General features: G+C 28.7%; 3 protein-coding genes across 7 annotated transcripts in view; 1 reads left to right on the plus strand and 2 right to left on the minus strand.

Moving 5' to 3' along the window:
- Positions 1 to 77: 77 nt before the first annotated feature.
- Positions 78 to 4,816, minus strand: LOC109600376 (uncharacterized). 2 transcript variants are annotated; one of them, XM_049964921.1, is made up of 7 exons: positions 2,423 to 4,816; positions 2,228 to 2,371; positions 1,771 to 2,053; positions 1,376 to 1,719; positions 800 to 1,326; positions 561 to 747; positions 78 to 510 (listed from the first exon to the last, which is right to left on the minus strand). In XM_049964921.1, the coding sequence occupies exons 1-7, from the start codon at positions 4,701 to 4,703 to the stop codon at positions 140 to 142; spliced, it is 4,137 nt and encodes a 1,378-aa protein (XP_049820878.1). In that variant the 5' UTR covers positions 4,704 to 4,816; the 3' UTR covers positions 78 to 139. The 2 variants fall into 2 exon arrangements, with proteins under 2 accessions (XP_049820878.1, XP_019872079.2); XM_020016520.2 differs by having other exon boundaries at positions 1,771 to 2,371.
- On the plus strand, positions 4,719 to 5,958 carry LOC109600382 (succinate--CoA ligase [ADP/GDP-forming] subunit alpha, mitochondrial). The gene is made up of 2 exons (XM_020016527.2): positions 4,719 to 5,388; positions 5,440 to 5,958. The coding sequence occupies exons 1-2, from the start codon at positions 4,818 to 4,820 to the stop codon at positions 5,880 to 5,882; spliced, it is 1,014 nt and encodes a 337-aa protein (XP_019872086.1). The 5' UTR covers positions 4,719 to 4,817; the 3' UTR covers positions 5,883 to 5,958.
- A 162-nt stretch (positions 5,959 to 6,120) lies between these two features.
- The window catches only part of LOC109600380 (calexcitin-1), a 77,336-nt gene continuing 58,761 nt past the window's right edge, over positions 6,121 to 24,695 (minus strand). For all 4 annotated transcript variants that reach the window (XM_049964996.1, XM_049964997.1, XM_020016525.2 and 1 more), the window contains 4 exons: positions 13,845 to 13,897; positions 10,655 to 10,774; positions 7,801 to 8,013; positions 6,121 to 7,252 (listed from right to left, as the gene is read on the minus strand). In XM_049964996.1, coding sequence (XP_049820953.1) covers positions 7,142 to 7,252; positions 7,801 to 8,013; positions 10,655 to 10,774; positions 13,845 to 13,897 — 497 coding nt within the window. In that variant the 3' untranslated portion in view covers positions 6,121 to 7,141. The remainder of the gene's footprint in view (positions 7,253 to 7,800; positions 8,014 to 10,654; positions 10,775 to 13,844; positions 13,898 to 24,695) is intronic.

Raw genomic sequence — 24,695 nt, forward strand, 5'->3', positions numbered from 1 at the left:
CTATTTCTTTGGCCTATTAAATTAGGTTAGGTTACAAAATGTATAATCTTAAATTGTTCACTATTTTTCTGAACGCCATAATGTTTATTAGATACATTAATTTACAATGCAATATATAAAAATTTCATTTTGTATTTAATTAGATAGCACTGTAAGTCTGAGCAAAAACATCACCCTCGAGAAATTTATAAAACAACTGTCCTCCACTATAACAGGCGTAGGGAACAAAGAGTTGGGAGATATCCAAATCCGGAAAATATCTAGCCAATAGTTCTACGAAATATTGATATTTTTCAGGTAGTCGCGTGATCCGCTTTAAAAAATTTACAGTGTGGTCCACGTTCGTTAGTTGATTTGCTTGCTTTTTAGTCGACATTTGATCAAAGTATTTTTTTACATCGTATATCTCTTTTTTCTTTGCAACATCTCCGCTACATGGTCTTTTTTCACATGTCTTTGGATTGCAATTTTTTTTCTTCATTGAGTTAAGTACCACATCAGGGAATACATCTAAAATAAATTTGTTATAAAGAATATGTGTTAAAACTTTTGTAAGTTACCTAGTTTTGTGCTAGAAACCCATGACAAATTGTTCGGAGGAAATTTCAAATTCTGTGTTTCTTTCCAGGTTTTTTCATTTTCGGATGTACTGCATTGAACATTAGTTGTTATCTTCGGAATTTCATGTGATTCGTGTTGCGCCTCCACTATATTTTTATCAGAGTATTTTGTATGTATCAAATTCACCTGCATTGTGATAATTTTTATATTTATTTTATTAAGACACGAATATACAAACCATTTTAAAAATCATAGAAGGATTTAATTCACTTGTCAGAAAACATACAGATCTGCGATGTTTATTCTCTTGGTTTTGTTCATTTCTTAATCTGTTTAATCCGTAAGGATCGTTATTATTCCTAATTCTTTCAAGTTCCTTTGCCTCAAGTTGTTTCTTTACCATCAAGTTAACGTATCTATCGTCACAATTTAGTTGGGCCTTCTCAAATATACCAACTGATGCAAGTTCTTGTTCATTCGATTTAAGTGTTGTCAATTTCTTTTTTATCTTATTATAAAAAACTTGTTTGCAATTGTGAAATGTGTTTAGTTTGTTTGCTTCTTTGTTGCAATTTTCAGAACAGAAGAACACTAATTCGCATTTTGGACATGCGAGCAGTTGTTTATCCCTTCCTTTCAGACAATTAAAACACACTTTATAAAGTTGTTCGTCCTTTATTTCCGAAGGGTGAAGTCCATATTCAATAATTTTATATTGATTGATTTGATTAGTAATTGGTTTAAAATCAATTTCACGAACGACTTCTGAAAAATAATCATTGAATGTTTATTTTATTTAGTACTGAATACAAACCGTTCCAATTAATTGTTATCGAAGTTGGGGTTTTTAAAGACGTTTTACTGGCTTTGCCTTTCTTAGATTTTTTGTCTTTCTCTTCTTTTTTACCTCCTTCTTTTCCTTTTCCCTTCTTCTTTTTTTCTTTCTTTTGATTGCGTTCAATGAACTTGATGAGGTCTATGCATACCAGTTTATCAAATCTTTCGAATGGGATGGTTGCGTTTTGAAATAAAGATTTCAAATTTTGATGTGCAATGGATGGGGTTATGAATTGACTTAAATATTTAAACATGGGCTGTTCCAAAATACCCTCCTCAGCCAGATTATAGAACTCCTTTATTAGTTTCACTTGATGAAATCTAAAATTAGATTTTTATTCACTGTTTAAAACAATTTTGATTACAACAAACTTTAAAATAGTCTCCCGAGCCAATTCACATAAATAATTCTTAAGAATATCTTCTGAAGTGAGTTTTCCTTTTCCTTTTTTAGTCGATTTACTTTTATTGCTTTTTGTTTTTTTGCTTTTTTTATCATTTTTGCCTATTTTGTTTTTATCTTTCTTATCTTTTGGTATTACAATAACTTCATGTTCTTTTTCCATAAAGGCAATACTATTTTCGAAATCTTTGATCGGGTACAGTGGATTTCCGCCACAATCAACGACGAATTTCATTATTTCTTTTGCAACTTCTACAGGATGATAATCTTTATATCTCTTTAATATGAATAAAGTGTTAATGTTGCCCATATTGTTATTTAAAACGGCATTAGGATTATAAGCATTAGTCTTTAACATTGCTTGAATTAATTTTAAATTTCCAGACAATACTGCAAGAGACAGATAAGTGTGTCCCAAATAATTACCTTGTCTTTTTAACTTTTGTCTTAATAAAAGGAACATTTTCATAAAGTAATTACAATCATCAAGATGAAAATCCTGACGAAGACAAAGTATGTGTAAGGCGTTTTTGCCTGTGTCAGTAATCTCTTCATCATTAATATCTTTACCTACAAGCATAATTTTATAAAAATAACTTTCGTTAATTGTTACTAATTTACCTATTATAAGTCTTTTCCTTTCAATCCAATGATTTGTTGAAGCTCTCTTGTCAGGATCTATATGTTGTAACAGCACGCCACATATTTTTATGTTTTCTATACAGGGTTTTAAACAAGCTATTACATGTAAGGGACTTAGACAATATTTTGTAAACGTAGCTTCAGCATCCACGTGTGGTAAAATAAATGCGACCAAATGCGGACTCCTTGAAAAAGTGGCTAAGAAGATTGTGGGAATTGGAACATCGCAAACATTTGGATCTGCCCCACTCTCTATTAAACATTTTATAGTACGTATTATTTGTGGTAATTTTTTGAATAAATCGGATACAGTGTTTTCAATAGGAGGTTGTTCTTTAGATGACTCACTATTTTTGCCTTTACCTGTACCACTTTTCACCTTTTCAGTTCTTAATCGAGGCACTAGGTCTGTTCGGAATATGTAGTCATCATTAGATACTATCTTTATGTTATCATCTGATTTTGGAAAATGTAAATTTTCCTCACTTTCTTTGTAACTACTTAGACTACTCAATGATTTATGAGGACACCAAGTATTGACATCCTTTTTTTCATTTTCGTCTAGATTTACAGAATCCAAAAAAGCTGCTTCCCATAAGGAAACTTTATATACGATACTGAGATATCGTAATAGACACATATTCAAAGCACTTATACCTTCATCGTTGCAGTAATCCAAATTGCACCCTAAAGTGGCCAATACCTCAATAACTTCACAATTATCCTTAGCAGAGGCGAATATGACTCCTGAGTTACCATGATTATCACAAATATCAGGGTTGATGTTAGAATTTACATAGATATCAAGGATTTCGTTACCAGTTCCACTTGAGCAAAAATTAAGAAATTTAATATTTTTCAATTCATATCTGCCTTTTCTTCTCTCTTGAACTTTGCCGGTTATGAGATTGCATACATTAAAACTAACAATATTTTCAGATTTTCTGTTTAAAAATATATGACGTAAAACTGACGTATATATCGGTTGATTACTTGTTGATATTAATTCATTAATCAATAATTTTTTTGTTGGTATTTTTTGATATTCGCGATTTGCTCCAAATTCCTTATACAATCTAGTTTTTAAATATTCAATTATGTTTTTAATCAGTTGTTCTTCATTGTAAATGGTATCAAGATGTTTATTCCAATCTTCATGAAAGTCGCAGTGACAAAACTTGATGTAAACCATGGATCCAAGCGGTTCATCAACTTCCCCAGGGTATTCCATCTCGATATTATCAGATAATTCCGTAACGTATGTATTCGTGTCTAAACCAAGACTTGGCAGATCTGATAGACCACTGAAAAGGCTGTGACTGGGTTCTCGAGTACTTTGCATTAGTCCTACTGTAGTGATCGAAGTATCGTCATTATTAACAACAGTGTATTCTTCTTCGGGTGGATAGCAACAAATTTCACATAACATCCTTTGATCAAGAAAATACTTTTTTTCTAGTTCTAATTGTTCAATGCGTTCATTAAGTAAATTTATTTCATCGCAAATAAAGTTATAGCGGTAAGTGCGGTTATCTTTCTCGTATTGTTCCTCTCCTTCTCCATAAAATTCGCCTTCAGGATAAGCCACTTCTATTAGACAGTCGTTTTCAGTGTAAAAGTTGTCGTCAAAAAGTTTTTTATCGAAAAATACGCTTTTTGGGTTTCTCACATCATAATTGTAGAAATTTTTAACGTTACTTTTAATTCTTTCGTCAATTTCTAAGTCAGTGAGAAGCTCTGTTGCAGCACAGTTGAATTTCGGACAAACAGGAATTATATGCTTATATTTGAGGAGTTTAATTTTTCCTACATTAGATTTAGCTAATTTTGGTACATCGTCTGAGGAAAGTATGACAGACAATCTTATTAGACAATCATCTTTCCACATACCAACATCTTGACTGCCATCTGGGTACGTAAAAATTCCAGGTCCAAATCTGTAGTTATTCTTAAAAAGCCCCTCAAACTTTTCGTTATTTGAATAAAATATGTTACCATAACCTTCAAATTTATTGGCATATAATTGTCCATCATAAAAGAACTTTTTGTCTGGATGATCGAACTTGTAAAATCCTTTACCGTGAAAGTTGTTTTTTAAGAAACTACCGGTATAAATTTGAGTACTCCTATTGTATTCCCATTTATAACTTCCGTCACCTTCTTTAAAATTATCCACATATTGTCCAGTATAAGATATGTCTGGAACATCTACCAAACGACTGAGTGCTTCAGATGAGGCATCGGTTCTTGTTGCAGACATTTTTTAAGGTTATGGTATACTCATAATTTGTCCCCCAATATAATTCACTTTCGATTTATTTGAAATTTGACATTTGTTGAAAGTTGACATTGAAACTGAAAACTATCTTTTGTAATGCTCCGATTTCTACCGATTTTTAAATTTAAAAGGTATCAAAATATTTTACACACCGTAAAAGCAAACTTCCAGAATCAATCTCCGGAATATGACAAAACCATAAATAATTTAATAATCGGCAAAGATACGAAGCTTATTGTACAAGGATTTACTGGAAAAACTGGCACTCATCACAGTAAACTGACAATAGAGTATGGCACAAATATCGTCGGTGGTGTGAACCCCAAAAAAGCAGGTACCAAACATTTAGATTTACCAGTATTTAAAGATGCCAAAGAGGCGAAAGAAGCAACTGGAGCTACCGCTACCGTGCTTTACGTCCCTCCCTCAGGTTGCGCCCAAGCCATATTTGAAGCTTTGGAAGCGGAAATACCATTAATTGTGGTCATCACTGAAGGTATACCTCAGCATGATATGGTTCGAGTAAAGCATGCTCTATTAAGACAATCCAAGTGCAGATTAATTGGACCTAACTGTCCTGGTTTGATAGCTTCTGGCAAATGCAAAATAGGCATAATGCCCAATCAAATTCACAAAGAAGGAATGATAGGTGTAGTGTCCAGATCAGGTGAGAAAACTAAATTTATTTGTTATAAAATAAAAAACAGTAATATTTTAGGCACCTTAACCTATGAAGCTGTAAACCAGACCACCCTGGCAGGTTTGGGCCAAACGTTGTGCTTTGGAATTGGCGGGGATCCATTCAACGGCACGAATTTCATAGACGCCTTAAAAATATTCGTAGAAGACAAGAACACCAAGGGCATAATTCTGATTGGTGAAATCGGTGGACAAGCTGAAGAAGATGCCGCAGCATTTCTTTCGGAATACAATACAGGTTCGAATATGAAACCAGTTGTGGGATATATCGCTGGCGTTTCGGCTCCGCCTGGAAGAAGGATGGGGCACGCTGGCGCTATTATATCGGGGGGTAAAGGGAAAGCCATCGATAAAATTAATGCGTTGGAGAAGATTGGGGTAGTCGTGCCAAGAACGCTCACCCAAATTGGAACTAACATGAGGGAATTGATGATCCGGAATAGAATAATTCAGAAACAATAATCACAACTTAGATACGATATTTTTATATTAGTTTTATATATTTATATTAAAAAAATAAAATAACAATTAGTTATTATTTGTTGTTTCTTATTTAAATGAAACTGTTTAATTCTATATGTAGACGTCTAGAAGGCTATACTTGTCCGTTTTGGTGCTTTATTGAGTATGTATTATTATTCAGTAAATATAGTCATTCTTTGAAGAAAAAATTGCATGGCAGGGAGCATTGAAACATTGGTCGTTATATATATTTTATTGTTACATTCGGGTTGCACATACAGATATATTGTTTTTTTTTTCACAATTTCCACCAGGTACCAATTTAAGAATTTTCTAAAAGTAGGTACTTCTTCTATAGTAAGAGAGATAGATTTATAGATTAAAAATATTTTTTGTTACATATTGTAATGTCTTTCTGTATGATAAAACTAAAATTACATAGATAGTAGCATTATCAATACCAAAAATATCAAATGTATTTTAGTTTACTAATACTGTACAATTATTATAATAATTGCACCCTTGGACATCTTTTTTTAAAAAAATATACTTGTATTTTTTTCGCATTAATCATTGAAATATTTTAATTAGGAAGATAGGTCCAAAAATGAGATCCACGAAAGTATTTGAAAACCTTAACATTTAATCTCAAAAATAAACTTTGTATTAAGGATGGAACAACACTTAATTTGTGAAAATAATATTTAAAAACTCTTAGAAATTGGCTCATGAAAAAAATGACGGCAGGTTACACTGAAGATTTTCAAAGAGCCGAAACTTTCTTGGATCACTTTCTGGCTAACAAAATTATAATTTTGATTTATTGTCCTACAAATTCCATTTGATATTTCAAGTATTTTATGAATATAGGTAATAGAAAGCATTGAACAAGTTCACAAATTCTCTAAATTCATTATAAACTTGTATTTCAATAATAGTTTATAAAAGTGTATTTATTTAGTACAACATCATATATATTTTTTAAATAATTATTTTAACATACATACATACAATACAAATACTAGTGACAAAAAAATACCGATATCATATCATATAAGTTGCATAATAAGTATAAATTCTGACTAGCATTATTTCTCACACTATCGATAAATTTTCGTCACCAACATATACCAATAGTTTCCAACGGTGAGTACACAATTATTGACATAATATAAATTGGTGAAGGAGATATGGCTGTAGTACTGAAATCTAAATTCAAAGGAATGGGTAAATGATATCTTAATCAACGTATTAGTTGTTTAAAACTTGGTCTTGCCGAAAATAAAGTTACCAGGGTCACATGGATTCTCTGATATGAAAAATTGCCTCCAAAGTGCCACAAACTGGTCGTAGTTCACCTGCTTCTTACCCTAAAATACGTAACATAAGTTAGTACAAAGAGAATTAACATTTATGTTATTAAAAATTTGGTTACACAAATTGATAACAGAAACTGAGAACAAAAGCTTGGACATCAGTTAGCCAATTTTCATTGTTCCATTCTACATGGAACTTCGACGTAAAACGACAAGAATGTTTTGAAAGTTTTCAGATAATGAATAAAATCGATGTTAATTTCTTTCAAGAACTTCTGTGTAACAATGTGGCTTATAAAAATAAATCCGCCTTCAATATATAGTTAAAGTGAAATTTCATTTTGTCTCATTGACAAACACAAAATTGCAACGATTGTGTTGTTTAAGACCAACAATATGAAATAATTAACATCCCATGTCTGTACACGAATTTTCAATGCAACTACAACAGTCCGCAACTTTTATTCAAGGTTTACGTGAACCACATCTGGAATTTTCCAGATTAAACCGAAGCAAAACACGTACGGGACACACAAAAAAAACTGTACGTCCTCAAAGTTTGGACGGGGCTGCAGGAACGTTATAAATTTTTTACTACTCACCATAGACATTTTTTCGAACGCCTCCCTGCACTCGGACGGTTCGAGGCCGTAACACGAGCAGACGCTAGTGAATTCGTCCACATCAATACTCCCATCACCGCTGGCATCCTCCAAGTCAAACATAAACCGCAAGTATTGCGTTTGCCATTCCAGAGCGTTGTCCGGATTCTTCGCGTACTCGTCCCACATCGATGCCCATTCTTCGACGCTGACCTGGATTTAAAATTTCATTACTTTCCGTGAACCGAACCCGCACATGGATTAGTCTCCGGTGGTCGTTTTAATCATTGCCGGATGGATCGTATTTTTCGACGTTTTCTTTTATCGCTCTTATTATTTATGGTGGATTGTAAAATTCATTGCCGTGAAACGGGTATAATTGAATCAGATATTTGATGTTCCATAAACTTTTATTCAACCACAAAACATTAAAATATTTCTAAGTAATGGTATTAAAACATAATACATTGTATATATTTTCTACAAAGTTTATTACATATTTATTGTTACTTTTATACTTTTTTTATCAAAAGAACATACATAAATAATAATAAAAATTATACATTAAATTGGTATATTTTATTAAATAAAAGAAAGTATAATCACTGACAAACAACACCAAGAAGAGGGTGTTATAGCAAGGAATAAACGATTAAAATTTGGTAATGTTTCAATTCAAAGAAATTGTCATTCGTTTTTTTTATTATTATAAAAAAATAAACTGTCTGGTTGGGTCCAATATCGATGCTTATTAATATTAAAATACTTAGAGCAGTAGTATATGAAATTTATCGCCAGCTAAGTGAATTTGGAAGTCGCGGAAATATTGGACTACTAACAAAAGTTCAATTATTGTTACGAGATGTTGTCAAGCGTTATTTGATCATGCTCAAAATAGGAGAAAACTAGGCACCGGACGTCAAAGGGACAAGTTCAAGATCGACGTCTAAGATTTATGAACTTCAGAGTCCGATTTTCGACAACTAGATTTTTGGCTGGTTAGGTAAACAAGGGGATGTTGTAAGTGTTCGAAGGGTTTACCGCCGTATAAGATCATTTGGACTGCAGCTCATCTTGTGCTATCTCTGAACGCTGAGCACGACTATAGTGATTTAGAGAACATTGGAATGTGAAATGGCATCAAGTCGTCTTCTCTAATGAATTCATGTACACCGAACAATGAGCATTATGGTATGCTCGTGGAAGTAGGTTACATTTAGTCTTTATTAGAGACAACTTGTCAGCGTTATCTTCAAGAAGTAGTGGAGCCGTACTTTTTTGTAGAGACAGATCCTCCAACCTTTCACTCATAGAACATGTTTAGGATATGATGGGTAGAAGGATAGGCCATTTAACCCAGTCTCCAAGAACTTTGGAGGTTCTTAATCACCTCATTGAATAAATTCCAAGATATGTTGGGGACTGTTTAAATAACATCGGTGGATACATTATTTACAAAATTATTTAAAAACATCTAAAATCTTTGATATTTTATTTCCAAATTTATTCTTTGCTATAACATCTATATTTTATCAAAACAATTTTAAATTAAACCTCCTTCTTGATGTTGCAATTTCTTTTACTAACAAAAAATAAATATTGATTATTTAATAATTGAATAATATCTAATACAACTATTTTTTATTTGTATATGAAGTTTTAGTAATGGGCTTTTGTTTCAAAGTTAAAATTTACATGATAATAAAATATGGCATATGTTAATGTCATAGGTGGTTAAGAAAAAGAGGTCGTATAAAAATTCGACTTTCTTCCACTCAGCATTCTAAAATACCCATTAAATTTGCATATCCGTGATCTGAAACTGTGTGTCACATTTAGGGTGCGTAATGACAGAGGAAATATTGTATATATTTTTTAGAAATGTCCCGTATTAATTAATTAATATTCAGTAATGTCTCTGTTATTTATCAGAAAAATTTCAGAATTCTAAGTAATATGTAATATTTTTTAATTGTTTATAATCTAATAAAAGTTAAAAAATGTATATATCACTATATTATCCATACACACACACAAAATAAGATTGAATTTGATCACAATGTGTTGATCTAAATGTTGTCTATACATATAACATTCAATGTCTTAGATACTCAAAAATGTCTCAAGAAATTTTATAAATCTAATTTAAGATAAAAATTTAATTAAATATATATATATATATATATATATATATATATATATATATATGTCAACTATATTACTTACTATTTTCTACCAACTATATTTATACCAACTAACTAAATGATATAAGACTGAAGACTACTATTTTAATAAGACTGAATTTGATTAAAATATGTTGAACGGACTGCCTATCGTTACAACATTGACTGTATCAGATGTATTTCAGATTGGGGCTCAGTTTAGTAATATCTCTGTGATATTTTAGAGACGTCTCAGAATTATAAGGAAAATGTATTATTTTGAAATATATCTGGGACATCTCCGAAACATATCTGAGACTTTTAATCGAAAATAAACTGTTTAAATGAATTATTTAATTCATAATTTTTGTTTAAAGTTAGATTTTTAAGATATGTAATATCTATGTCTTAGTTTCTTATCTTCTGTGAACAGAAGTCTTTATAATCTTATTTTCAACTGTCTCATTGTTTAAATTTTTATTTTTTATATTTTATGCTACGGAAAATAAAAGTGGATCTATTGGTGGCAACACAACATGAGATACAACAACTCAAATGAGATCCCTCTGAAATATACAGGTTGATTGTATCTTTGATGTACAGAATTTTATTTAATTTATTAATCTGATCGTCTGTGAACATAATTAATCAGGAAAAGAGAAATAAATTGATTAAAATCTAAAAAGACTTACTTGTCCATCCTTGTTAGAATCAGCTCTATTTCTCAGCCCGTCCCAAATTTGGATCATGCTGTCGTAAGTTTTCCTGTAGTTCTCCGTGCCCGAAGACCAGCCCCTCAGAGTGCAAATTTTCTAAAACACGTAAAGTCACACATCGTCGCATTCCCCATTTCTAATCATTCGCACCCTGTCATTTTGTGCATACGTACACGTATGTTATGTGTGTCAACGTGGAAATAAATTCGCGCGAACGTAATTTCAACATTTAACCCGTTAATTTATTCCGGAACCGGTTCCACATAAGAATCAGGGCGTAACTTCCGCCCCCGGCGCCCTGGCCAATATTAAGGGGGATTTACGTCGGCGAAATTAGACCTTAAAATTACAAGAACATTGCATAATTTGCAAGGAGAATTTAATTCCGTTCCACTTTCCGTTTGCTCCATGGAACTTGTTAACTCAATTGTGTCCATTTCATATTATATCGGCACTAAGCTGTTTATTTAAATGAGATTATCCGGAAGCTAAACATCTTCTACCCTCAAAAACACAATTCGTTTAGTTTTAATAATTTGTATACTGGGTTACTGGTGTTTTATTTATACTATTATAAGAGAAACAAACAAGTTTTAAATATATATATTTTTATATATCAAAAACTGTCATCAAAAACTCAATAGAAATGATAAAAGTTTAATTTATTATACCTTAATATGTCGAATTAAAATACATTTAAAAAAAAATTGAAAACAATTAAAGAAAAAAAAAAAAAAATAATAATTATTGACTGAATTGGATTTAGGAAAACAAAAACAGAAGTAGATTAGATTGTTTCTTATTTATATCGATATCTTGTTGGAAATGGCTGTGAAAGTTACAGCTCTTAATATTAACACGGGAACGGTGTTCTCTTGGATTTTGAAATTTTTTAACTCTCGTTAGAGATAATATTTCAAAATGCTCAAAACAGATTTTTATAGAAAATTAAACGATCTACAAAAAATGTCTCTTACAGTTTTTTAATATATTCATTTTTTCAAAAGTTATTTAACATTAAAGTTGGATTGATTTAAAATTTTGATATTTTTCTCATTTTCTGACGCAACCATCAACTTTATGGGAAAATTTTATATGACATTTTTTGTAGAGAATTCAATTCCTATAATTTATCTCCGAAAAAGTTTTTGATATTTTTTACAGATCATAAGTTATCTGCAGAAAACTAAAAATTTTATTAAATAAATGTTATTTTACTGCTTAAAATCAAGCATTTTATTTAAATAAATAGATTTTTACTAAAAAAATTGATTGTTTATTATAATCAAAGTAGTATATATCGTTACACTAACAGACTTTTACTACAATTTGGCAATTTTTTTCTGTATTCACTTATAAGTAGCAATAAGTGTTTCACGAAAAATGAAGAGCAATTATAATACTCAATATAATATATTTCATATTTTAAAATTTTCATATTAATTTATTTTTATTTGGACTTTTTAGTCAAAAGAAGTTTCAAAATGTTATATTTTGATATAAAATTGGTATTTATCACTCACAATTATTTATTTATGACAAATTTGTATGCAACAAATGTCTTAATCCTGAAGGGATTAAAACGGAGAGGTGAGAAAAGCTGCACCCCGCACTTCGCCAAAACGGCATAACAATTGCATGTGAATTTCAAGTTTTCTACATACTTGCACTTATTTTTCGAGTCCAAAATTTTTACTTTTGTGCCGAAATTAACCCATAAAAAGCTCGAAATTTCAGTACCAAGAACACTTCGGAATCGATAGAATTAACCGTGTAATGTCAATGAGAAAAGTACAAGTACGTAGAAAACTTAAAATTTATAAAAACACCCATTATTTTTTGACTACGCATGAGCCCATAAAGAGCCCGAAATTTCTGCATGTAAAATTTCTTGATTCGAAAACCCCAGCCCTTGAAACTCAGTGTGGAGTGTAGCTTTACGGTAAAACTACACCCCACACTTTTAAAATAAAAAAACAGTTATTTTTCGAGTCCAAAATTTTTACTTTTGGGCCGAAATTAGCTCAAAATGAGTCCGAAATTCCCATGTAATTGTAATGCCGTTTTGGCGAAGTGCAGCTTTTCTCACCAAAACAGAGGTTGATTTTTTATTTCCCAGAACATTGAGACATCAGGTAATATAATAAAAATAATCAAATGATATTTGAATTTGGTGTCTCTTATAATAAAATCAATAATATGTGGTCAAAATAATAATAGTAAGTAATAAGTACGTTGAAATAATAATAGAGGAATATAAAATTATATTACTTTGATATATATGCATCGTTTAATTTTATCTGGTTGTATATATACATTAATTGATATCATAAATCGATTAGTGATGCATATTACAAAGGCATCAATAAATAATTAATTGTGTTTACAATATTTATTACGTGCTCAAAGTTAGTTTTACTATTTTTATTTCCAGATTAATTAATTTAAAATAGTTGTTTTATGCCCTCATTATTGTATTTTGAATTATAAATAAATTTTGACTCCAATCATTTCTTTAACAAAATTATTAAAACCACGAAACGACTGATTGTGTTGCAAGCATAATGGACCCTTTAAACGAACCGTTTTGGGCCCCAAGAATCGATATCAAAACACTTTGTTAGTTGCGATATGAACTACAATGTTATAATGGAACATTAGCATTCAGGGTGGGCCGTATGCGATGGACACGTCCTTAAAATTACCCAGCATGTCATCGGGGGCGCAACTTACAATTTTCGAGGCGCCCCTCCGTGTATCTGCACTTCTTGGCATTAAAGCGTTGACCCAGTTATTATGGCCGCAAGTATTTTATGACTACAGGCGTCGCTCTGTTCCATCATGGAACATCCACGGTTCTATTATCAATTTAAAGAGTTCGACTGCTACAACTCGTACGTATGGACGGGACATCTTCGGGAGCAATAAACTGACGGAAGTGACAAATGTGCCCTTTGTGCCACCCTCATTTTTTTACTATTTCGACGTGACCTCATCGTCTTTTATTCCTTCTTCGTATTTTATTTACATGTTTTCTTTTTTGTCAAATAAAACACAATTATTAACGGTGCCCAAGGATTTCCGTGTCTCAATATTGTATCCGTTTTCTAAGTAGTGTGTGTACTTATGCTGTTTAAACGATAATATTTGGTATGCAAATATTTACCTCTATCGCAAGTTCGAAATCCTTTCTGTCGATAGTTCCACTTTGGTTAACATCTGCAAATAAAGAGAGTTATTTAGTGATAACATAGTAAATTTTATCGTTTCCGCAAATAAGCCTTCATGATTAATTTGAAGCATTTTATGTAGTTTACGAACCTTCTAGAAAAAAACATGTTTGAAGTTAGAATATAATAAAAGTCTGTCGTAAGTAAAGATTAATGTATCTGAAATATGATTTCCAACGGATTAAACCAAATTATATTGCACTATAGCATTTGGTCTATAAAATAAAAGATTTAATACAGCTATATGGAATAAGGGGATATAAAAGTGACTTAAATTTTTATTTTATGGGGGGATCAATGAATCATTTATGGGTTAACTGTATTCTATATTTAAAGTGAATGAATCATGAAAGTATTATTATTTTATTTTTCACACAAATAAATGGTTCATTACTTATCATAAAGAAAAGACACGTTAGTTTATTAAAAATATTTTTTCTTTAATTATATACACTCACACAACAATAAAATAAAAAGGATAAAATAGTATGTAATTTAAAAATAATTTAGTTCTATTATATTAAATTACAGTTTATACAAGTAAAATAACATTGATGAAATTAAAATGCATTAGTCTCTCCTTAATATCCATCATTTCTGGCTAAATAAATATTTGATAGACTAATTTAATCTATTAAAGAAACATATCTTCCAGACTAATAGGTAATTTAAAAGGATTAATTTTTATCGTAAACAAATCAATAAAGTATAATAATCTGTTTCTTAATTATTTTCAAAAACAAAAAAATAATATCAAGTATTCAAAACAATTTATTATTAATTTGGATTATTCAGCATTTAGCTATAGTAGCATTTTTATTAAATTTGAAAATGTAATATGGAATTTTAGTACTTTATAATCCTGATGGTATTAACACAGATAAAGTTAACTCTAAATAAATTAAATTAAAATTGTGTTTATGAAAACTTCTCTATACACCTTTAAGGGAATTAAATTACTAAAACATATTTAGGATCCATGTCCGCATTATTCAGCACATAAATCATATAGGATATAATTTTATTTATGAAAACTATTATGATGTATACATTTTTACTCTTTCCCATTTTTTTCGATTATTAAAGTATAATATATATATATATATATATATATATATATATATATATATATATATATATATATATATATATTACATTCAAAAAAGTATTATTATGTTAAATTATTTCCAATATATCATTTCAAAAAACAAAATAACAGTAAATAAATACCGCTTGAATTTATATTATATTCCTCTTGAATAATCGATAAACTTAATTTATAATTATAAATCAAAACATGCACTTCAAATAAATGTGCTACGCTTAGTCGATTAAAAAACATTTGTATAAGTGCAGTCATTTTTCATAAACAAATGATTAAAGTATTATTAAATATACGTTTCGACATTTAGGAATAATAGATTTATGTTGCAAACCTTATTTTAAAGAAGTATAATATTAAGTAATTAACCCATTTATTTGATTACATAGTTTATTTATATGTGTAACTTCTAAACAAAATAAATTAAAATTATTATCATGAAAGGTCCTCTATATTTGATTTATTTGAATTTATTATTCTATTTTTATTTTTAATAATAGACTACGAACTAATCATTGACTAAATTCTAATTTACAGTTGAATATAATTAAGGACTAAGACGAAAATTTTAAGGAAATTAAATTGTCGGAAAATATTCATTGTTCATGTTTTAGTTAACACAAGCTAGCAGATCTAATGGGATCTCTTAAAATCTAATTAATTGAGTAGTACAATTTCGTTATATTGATCGTATTGTAATTGACAACTATGTTGCTAACTGATTAAGTGATATGTATATATATATATATATATATATATATATAACCCGGATTAAAAAAATGCGACCCAATTTCTTAAAGGTTTCTTTATTCGCGGATCTAAATCTGAACATCGGTACAATATCCTTTGTAAACGCGCCGTCAAATGGACTAATAAAAAAGTAAAATAGACCTTATTATAACTTTAAAATACTATAAAAAATATGATTTTAATATTTAATAAATGTTTAAATATCGTGAATGCACAAAGAAATTGTATAATTGCAACTATATCCAAAAGACAATTAATTTCATGTTTTCAAATACCTTATCCTAATTCATTTGAATATTTTAATTAAGTTTTTTGTTTCGCATCCACCATTTTTACAACAGTTGTTAAAAATGGCGAATGCGCAACCAATCCAATAATTAGTTACTATTAAACAAATTCTAAGAATAAGTTGATTATATTAAAAGTAATTTATTTTATCCACTTTTAGATCCATTTTTAGCAGGTACTATTTAAATTTTTTTAATTAATCAGTAAAGAAACCTTTGAAATATTATAAAAAATATAATTTTGATGTTTAATAAACGTTTAAACATCGTGAATGTGCAAACAAATTGTATAAAAGTATAAAGTGGCGTTATCATTATGGATCGAAGACCGCAACCAAAAACTAAAATGAAAATTGAGATTTTTAAGAGGCAAATTACTTCTGCTGAATATAAGTTTAAATTGAAATAGTTTCTAAAAACTGCCAAGCAAGAAAAAATTACAAAATTCTTTAAGCCATTGCCTAAGCCTGAAGATAATAATTAATCGATATGGTTAAAAATTTCAATTAAATTGATTTTTTATGTATATTTTTTCTTTATTTTGTCACCTAGGTATGTATTCCCTATGGGAATAATTTAAGAGAAATTAATTGACAAGTATACTTTTATTATATTGATCATAGAATTTGCTAAACAACACTATATTTAAATTAACAAACGTGTTTAAAAACTAGTTGATTAAATACTACATATACAAGAATTTATATAATTTATCTACGTTATGAATGATATAAAAAAATAAATTCATCCCCTTTTTCATAAATTACGCTGTCCGCGCAATAAGTTTCAGTAAAAAATTGCTAAAATATAATTAAATATATGTCTTTTCATTTTTTATTATCTAGTCATTTAGAAACAAAAAAAAATATTTACAGACATTATTTTTAAAGACAAAGGAATACCAAGTAATTACAACATTTATTTGACTACTTATTTTACAAGGGGTGCTTTTTTATTAAGCTCTCTATCAAATATGAATTTTTAGTACTTTATAATCCGAACAGAATTAAAAAAGGTTTTTATAAGTTAATTACGAAGAAATTTAATTCAAATTGTATTTATGGAAGGTTTTTTACACACGTTAATTTGAAGTAACTGGAGGGTTTAACCACTTTTATTTCTGGTAAACATTCACCATAGTCTAAATTTTAACGGTAGTCCACAAATTGAATTCGTTCACAAAATATTTAATTGTGAATGGAAATTCTGTTCCAGATCATAACTGACAGTTGAATTTAATTAAGGACTAAAACAAAAATTTAAAGCGGATTAAATTACCGAAACGTATCTATATTATATCAGTGCATGAAAAACAAATATGATCACTTAAAATTAAATTGAGAAGTACATTTTTGTTATCCTGATGGTTGAATATTTATTTACATTTCTACAAATAAATCAATAAATTATAATTAAATATACGTTTTGGAATTTTTTAATATCTGGCTCCTTAGAAGCAGTAATTTATTTTATTACCTGGCTTATTTATAAGTGTAGCATTTTATTAAGCTCTCACTCGAAATATGAATTTTTAGTAATTTATAATCCAGCCAACATTAAAAATGGTATTTTTAAGTTAATTATGAAGAAATTAAATTAAAATTGTATTTAAAATTGTACACCATTATTTAAATTTAGCGAATGATTTTTATTTATTTTACATTTGGTACAGTTTAAACTAGTAATCCACAAATTAATTCATTCAAAAATTTTTAACTGTGAATGGAAATTCTGCCTCAAAACATATTTGACAGTTGAATTTAATTAAGGTCTAAAATGAAAATTTTAAGGAAATTAAATTACCGAATCATATTCATTCTCCATTGTTTTAGTTTACATCTGAATTATTCAGTGCGTGGAAATCAATAAAATCACTTAAAATCTAATTAATTGAGAAGACAATTAATTATATTGAATATGAAAAGTTATTTAGTTAACAAATATGTTTAAAATTAATTAATTAGTTATACAAGTATTTATATATATTTATTTTTGAAAACAATAAGAAATTTCACTGTTCTTAATAAACTAGTCTAAGGGCAGAGGTCTATTTATTTTCAAAATATTATTTTCAAACACAAAACAACAGTAAATAAATGTGGTAAAAATATATCCTGATTATTTTTATACTAAATATGCCTTTGATTTACATCATCATAACATTTCATTCCTCTTTAATAATATTCAAAAAATCTCTTTAAATGCAGTACATTTATTCAAAGTGGATATTATTTCCACAGACAAAAGAATAATATTATGTAATTTATACAATTTATTTGATTCCCTTGCAGAAGTAGCTTTTTATTAAGTTCGCAACAGTAAAATCAATTTTTAATATTTTAAACCTTTACAAAAATAAAACGGAGTACATTTTAAAGTAAATAAATTAAAATTGTATTTATGAAAGCTTCCCTGAATACATCTATTTGAATTTAGTAGACGGTAAATCCATTTTTATTTTTAGTAAACAGGCAGAAAATACTCAATTTCGAATGGAAATTCTGTCAGAGATCACAATTGATCGTTTTATTTAATTAAAAACTAAATGGAAAATTTTATGTACATTAAATTACTGAAACATATTCACTCTATATGTTCCGGTTTACACCAACATTATTTGATCACTTAAATTCTAATTAATCGTTGAATTTACTAAACAATTCTGTATTTTAATATAAAAGAATAAATCACCTTCTTTTTGATTTTGCTTATTTTGAAATATTATTAAGAAAGCTGTTCAATTATTTCCAATATATTACTTTCAAAAATATAATATATTGATATTATTTTTATATTAAATATCTATTTGATTTGTATCATCATTTAGTTCCCCTGAATAATACAATATATATTTGCAAATCAAAATATGCTTCCTACTTCAAATAAATCCGGTAGTGCAATCAGTTTCCGTAAAATAATCAATAAAGTTAATTATACGCTTACATATTTTTTAAAATATGTGGTAAAATATATTATTTTTATATTATTATTATTTCGTTCTCTTGAATAATACTAGATAAATTTCATTTATAATGAGCCTTTTTATGGTGAATTCAACATGACGCATTCACCATATTTATAAAACACAAGACGGGCACTTTTTATGATTATGGCTGGGTATTAAGAATGGATTATTATATTCCCAGTTCTATTAAATAATAAATAAATTAATTAAATGTTGGTGCATTTTTAGTGCATCCCACATTGTCCACAATTGTGTTCAGTTACGCTGATGGTTGGAGTGACCTCAGTGTGGAAATAAAGCTGAATTAGTTGAGAGGTTAGGGGACCAATAATATTAAAGTTGATCTATATTATTAAAAGTTTAATAGTAAACATAATTAAACACAAAATTATATATATGTATAAAACCAATGTTTTATGGCGAACATATTTTTTTATATTTTCAGTTCTTGATAAACAAATTGGCTGAAACTTCAAGCACATAATCAACAAAATTATCTGTCAACTTCTAAAAATTTACGGAAATCTTTTAATGAAGCATCCATCTAATAATTTATTTAATTTAATTTATTAATATTTTTTTTATTGAATTATTTTATTTTATTAAATTCAAAGCAGATAATATGAAGTAATTGATAATTTATTTTATTACCTAGCTTTTTTACAAGAGTGTAAAGTATTAATATTATCTTACGAAATTAAAAAAAAAAAATTGCACTATGAATTTACTACACTCCGTTCACTAAATGTAGATGGTAATCTATGAATCGAAAAATATTCATTTATGAATAAAAACTTTTCCTTGGTCCATAATTGACACTTGATTTTATTTAAGGACTAAAGAAATTTAAAGAAATCAAATTGTCAAAACATAAATTCTAATTAATTGAGATTCAAAATAAAAAAAAATTTCAAAATTAATTGACTAAATATTATATATCAACTCTTATGATGACAACAATTATATGAATGATTTCAATGAATAAATTCTTTCTCTTTTTCATTTCAACCTGTTCATTTATTTTCAATTTATAACTTTCAAAAACAGAACAACAGTAAATAAATGAAGTAAAAATATATCCAGATTTTTTTATACTAAATACTCCTTTGATTTATGTGATAATTTATTCCCCTTGAATAATACTCAGTAAATTTCATTTATAATTGTAAATCAAAATATGCTTACCACTTCAAATAAATCCGGTACGCTTATCTGAATGAAAAATAACTTTTGTTTAAGTGCAATCCATTTCCCAGCAGGGATTTCATTAATCTCCACAAAATGTACATTCATACAAAAGAAAATGTTAAATGTTACATAGCGCAATTTTACGAACTGAAATTCCACTTTTTCGCATCATTAATGCGAATTATGATTATTACACGTTCAAGCCACGAGGCATAATTCTTTATGAGGCTCTCCAATTAGTTTTGTATTTTAACCAATAAAGATCTACGGAAAACATGGAAATTTGAATGCGTTCTTTAATTGACCTGGCAAATAAAAAAAATATTTCCACTTGGGATAATCTGTGATGTGCAAATTTAAATGGAAGCAAAAAATAAAAAAGAAATGAGTGTTCAGTCGAAAATCTATTTCGGACATTTCAATAGCATTTGGATTGCGTTTTATCTACACTTTCATACATCACTGGAATTTAATTTTAATGGTTCTGATATTGCGGAAAGCAAATAATAAAGTGCACGTCGTTTATAATTCCTAAAATAGAAAATAAAATCCTTCCGCGTTTCTATTAAGGAAATTTGTTGCAGGAATACGAATAATAAAACACTTGGTAGTAATAATAAAGGCGATATTTCTTAAATACCCTGGTTATTTATTATTCAGCAGTTTAAGTCATCGATTATACGTTAAGTCCGGCCGTTTCAGGAAAAAATTAATCATTTACAAGTTCAAAAAGTGCTTGCCAACGCAAATAAATCGTAGACGATTATTTAAATGAAAAATGACTGGCAAAAGTGCACTCGAAATCGATTTGCCTGACATTCGGAAAAATTAAAATAGACCTCAAATTCAATATAAAACTGTTTAGCTATGCTATCCCTCAAGTGTTTGGCGACAATCTCAACTGCCAGTCTCTACTGGAATCGTTGAATAATTAAAAATTCCATATTTTATTAATATCGTCGTTGAAAAAGGCAAGTGACAGGAGGCTCAGGCTTACGGTCGGGTTTGAATTATTTCGCACATAATGAGTAATAGAAAGCCGGGGACAAACCGTAAATACTGGGCGAAACATTTCGTGTTAGGCACCGGATGTAATAACGTTTACGATTCGAGATTTGAATTTATGGCGAAAGTCCCACTTTCCATACTAGTCCAACCAGTCAAATAAATAATATATTAAAATAGTGTATTTTATATTTTTACAGTGTCAATGATTACTATTAAGTTGATTAGAACCAAATTGCATAGAACCACAATGTTTTTAGAGAACGTAGACTTGTGATACCTCATTTGAAATATATTATTCTCAATTTAATGCCATTTTCTGACTACATCGGGTAAGTAATTACAGAGTTATGAACGATTCATTATGTTAAACTAACTCCAAAAAAACTATTTAATGTATATTACTAAAAAAATTTATATTCCTATAAGAGTATTACACAAAAGAAGCTGAAGTTTTAGTATGTCATTTAATTCAGAATTGTTGGTTGTGCTCACAATAGTTATCAGGAGGGAATTTTACGAGCTCCTAGTACATTGTTGCAGTAGCAAATTTATAATTGTACCTCTCACATTTTGTTCTTCCTAATTTAATATAAATCTTGGAGGCTTAAATATAATTTACTCTTAAAATAGGTGATTAATTCCAGTCTTAATTTGTCTTTGGGTATGGCGGAGTTTGATTAACGTAATTGTCTTTTTAGGAACACATGTGTCTGAAATTAGAACACATTTACCACAGTTAATATTTAATCAGACGACGATTTTAACTGAACAAAATAAATAACAAAATTAAGCTAATCCTACAAAAATTCGTATTACAGGTTATTGGTTGTAGTTGCATCCTTACATTTTGTTGCCTCTAATTTTATATAAATCCTGGATGCTTAAATTTAATTTACTGATAAAGTAGTAAGTTAAAACAATGATTAACTCGAGTCTCAGTCTGACTTTGGAGGATGCCGGAGTTTGATTAACGTAATTGTCTTTTTAGGGACACATGAGGCTGAAATTGGAACTCATTTACTTAATATTTAATCAAACTCAATGATTTTCCGTGAACAAATTGAATAATAAAATTAATGTAATCTGATTGTGAGTATTATTTACAATTGATAATCAAAGATCTTATTGGTGCTCTTAACAAATGATTAGAGATAAAGAATGACATAGCAACAAACAACTCATATGATACCTTGACGTTTATATTTTACAAAAATCCAGTGTATTACGAAAAATTAAATTCCCCGAAAAAGTTTGAAAGAAAGCAAATTATTAGAATTGACTGACGAAGGACTCCTTTCAAATGTCTGTCCAGAGCCACGAAATAGTAAAAGTAAAATGAAACTTGGTTGTATAAAAATATATATTTCTGTTCTGTTTTATACAAATATCAATTTTAGTGACAACAAGATTTTAGGAAAATTGGTACCGCAGGTCAATATTTATACAACAGAAGGCAGTTTTAGTGTCTCGTTTACTCCAGAATTGTTGGCTATCTTTTAAGGTTATCAAGAGAGGGACTTGTCCATCTATGTTGTTGCATCTTTCACATTTTAAAGTTCTTAATTTAATATAAATCCTGAAGTCTTAAATTTAATTTACTGATAAAGTATATGATTCTAAAACAGTGATTAATTCCAGTGCACATTTGTCTTTGGATAATGGCGGAGTTTGTTTAATGTGATATTATTTTTAAGAAAATATGTGTCTGAAATGTTGTTAATATTTAATCATATGATTTACCGTAAACAAAATTAATAATAAAATTAATTAGGGATGAAGAGTGACTGAACAACAAACAATTTATAAGATACCTTGACATTTTCTTTTCACATTTGGCATAATCAGGACAATTAAGTTATCCGGAAGAGTTTGGATGAAAGCAAATGGTAACGACTTGCTTAACTATATTTGTCTGACTAATGAAGGTATCCTTTCAAATATTTATATAGAACCAAACGATATTCAAGTAAAATAAAACTGTTGAAAGAATAAGAATATATTTTCTAGTTGCATAAGAAAAAAAAATTCTGTAAAAGGTTTTTAAATATCATTATTACAGTCAACTAGGTACTCTAAAATTGGTATTAGAGATCAATATTTATAAAACAGAAGGATCTCGTTTACTTTTGAATTGTTGATTATGTTTACAATAATTATCAGAAGGACACTTTTTATGATTTCATTGTACATTGTTACAGTGAGAACATTGTAGTTGTATCTCTCACATTTTGTTCTTCTTAAATTAATATAAATATTGAATTTTTAAATTTAATTTGCTGATAAAGTAGGTGGTACTAAAATACTGATTAACTCCAATCTCTATCTGTCTTTTGAGAATACCGTAATTTAATTGATGTAATTGCCTTTTTAGAAACACATGAATTGGAACATATTTAGTTAATATTTAATGAAATTTGAGGTGAATAAAATTAAGCTAATTTAATTGTAAGTATTATTTAAAATGGGTGATTAAACTTCTTGCCAGTTCTCTTAACAAATAATTAGGGATAAAGAATGACAGAACAACAAACAATTTATAAGATACCTTGACGTTTTCTTTTTACCATAGCCTACGTAATCCAGAAAATTAATTTCACCGGAAAAGTTTGGACTAAAGCAAATGATAACAACTTGCTTAACTGTATCTGTGTGACTGATGAAGGCCTCCTTTCAAATGTTTCTCGAGAACGGAAAGATATTCAAGTAAAATAAAACTTTTGGATGAATAAAAATATATATATTTCTGTTGCCTTAGAGGAAATTTTTATATACAAAGTTCTGAAGTATCACTATTAGAGTCAACAAGATATATGAATTTATTAAATATTTCCTGTTTCATGTTTGAACATAATTAACACGTACTTTAGGTCTTAAAAATAATCAAGTCTTTATACTTTAAAGTTATGTCTGCGTTTTAATTATAAGCGAACACGCTTTCGTTTCATGTTTCTAGCAAATATTTACATTCAAGTTTCATTCGCTAACGTTTTAATCAATATCTATTGTCAACTAAAAATGAATTTGAAACAAGTTTTATAATTTTTATTAAATGTGTGGCCATTTAATTGCTACAAGTCAATTCCCATCCCGTATTTATTTGAGGTAAACTGTAATAAGAGAAAGGTCCTTTCATTTTGAACTGAAATAAAAGAAAGTAAATCAACCGGCAATACTAATTCTCTCACATGAAAGTTTAAAGTAAATAATTCTTTGAAATGTAGGTAATGTTTGTTAGAAGTCCTCAAATTAGCCAAGTACTAATTGATATAATTATAATTATTACGGTTAAACTTTGTTATAAATCACCTTGAAATATTTTTAATTATATTTCCCTTGAAACTGAATACTGAATACCCTCGCTAAACATGCACTTCCAATTAGCACTGATCATAAGAGTTTCATGTAACACGCCTATTTCAGACATTAACTTTAATTATATTCTGATTTGTGGCTCGTATAAATGACAAATCTTCTAGGAATTAACCAT

This window comes from Aethina tumida, chromosome 3, assembly GCF_024364675.1.
Source record: "Aethina tumida isolate Nest 87 chromosome 3, icAetTumi1.1, whole genome shotgun sequence".
Classification (NCBI taxonomy): domain Eukaryota; kingdom Metazoa; phylum Arthropoda; class Insecta; order Coleoptera; family Nitidulidae; genus Aethina; species Aethina tumida.

Excerpts from the sequence above, each read along its gene's own strand:
- LOC109600376 (XM_020016520.2), bottom strand. The coding sequence starts at position 4,703 with ATGTCTGCAACAAGAACCGATGCCTCATCTGAAGCACTCAGTCGTTTG. Across the intron at positions 1,720-1,770 it reads GCTCGGGAGACTATTTTAAA|ATTTCATCAAGTGAAACTAA; the intron begins GTTTGTTGTAAT and ends ATCTAATTTTAG. Across the intron at positions 511-560 it reads GGTTTCTAGCACAAAACTAG|ATGTATTCCCTGATGTGGTA; the intron begins GTAACTTACAAA and ends AATTTATTTTAG.
- LOC109600382 (XM_020016527.2), top strand. The coding sequence starts at position 4,818 with ATGCTCCGATTTCTACCGATTTTTAAATTTAAAAGGTATCAAAATATT. Across the intron at positions 5,389-5,439 it reads AGGTGTAGTGTCCAGATCAG|GCACCTTAACCTATGAAGCT; the intron begins GTGAGAAAACTA and ends GTAATATTTTAG.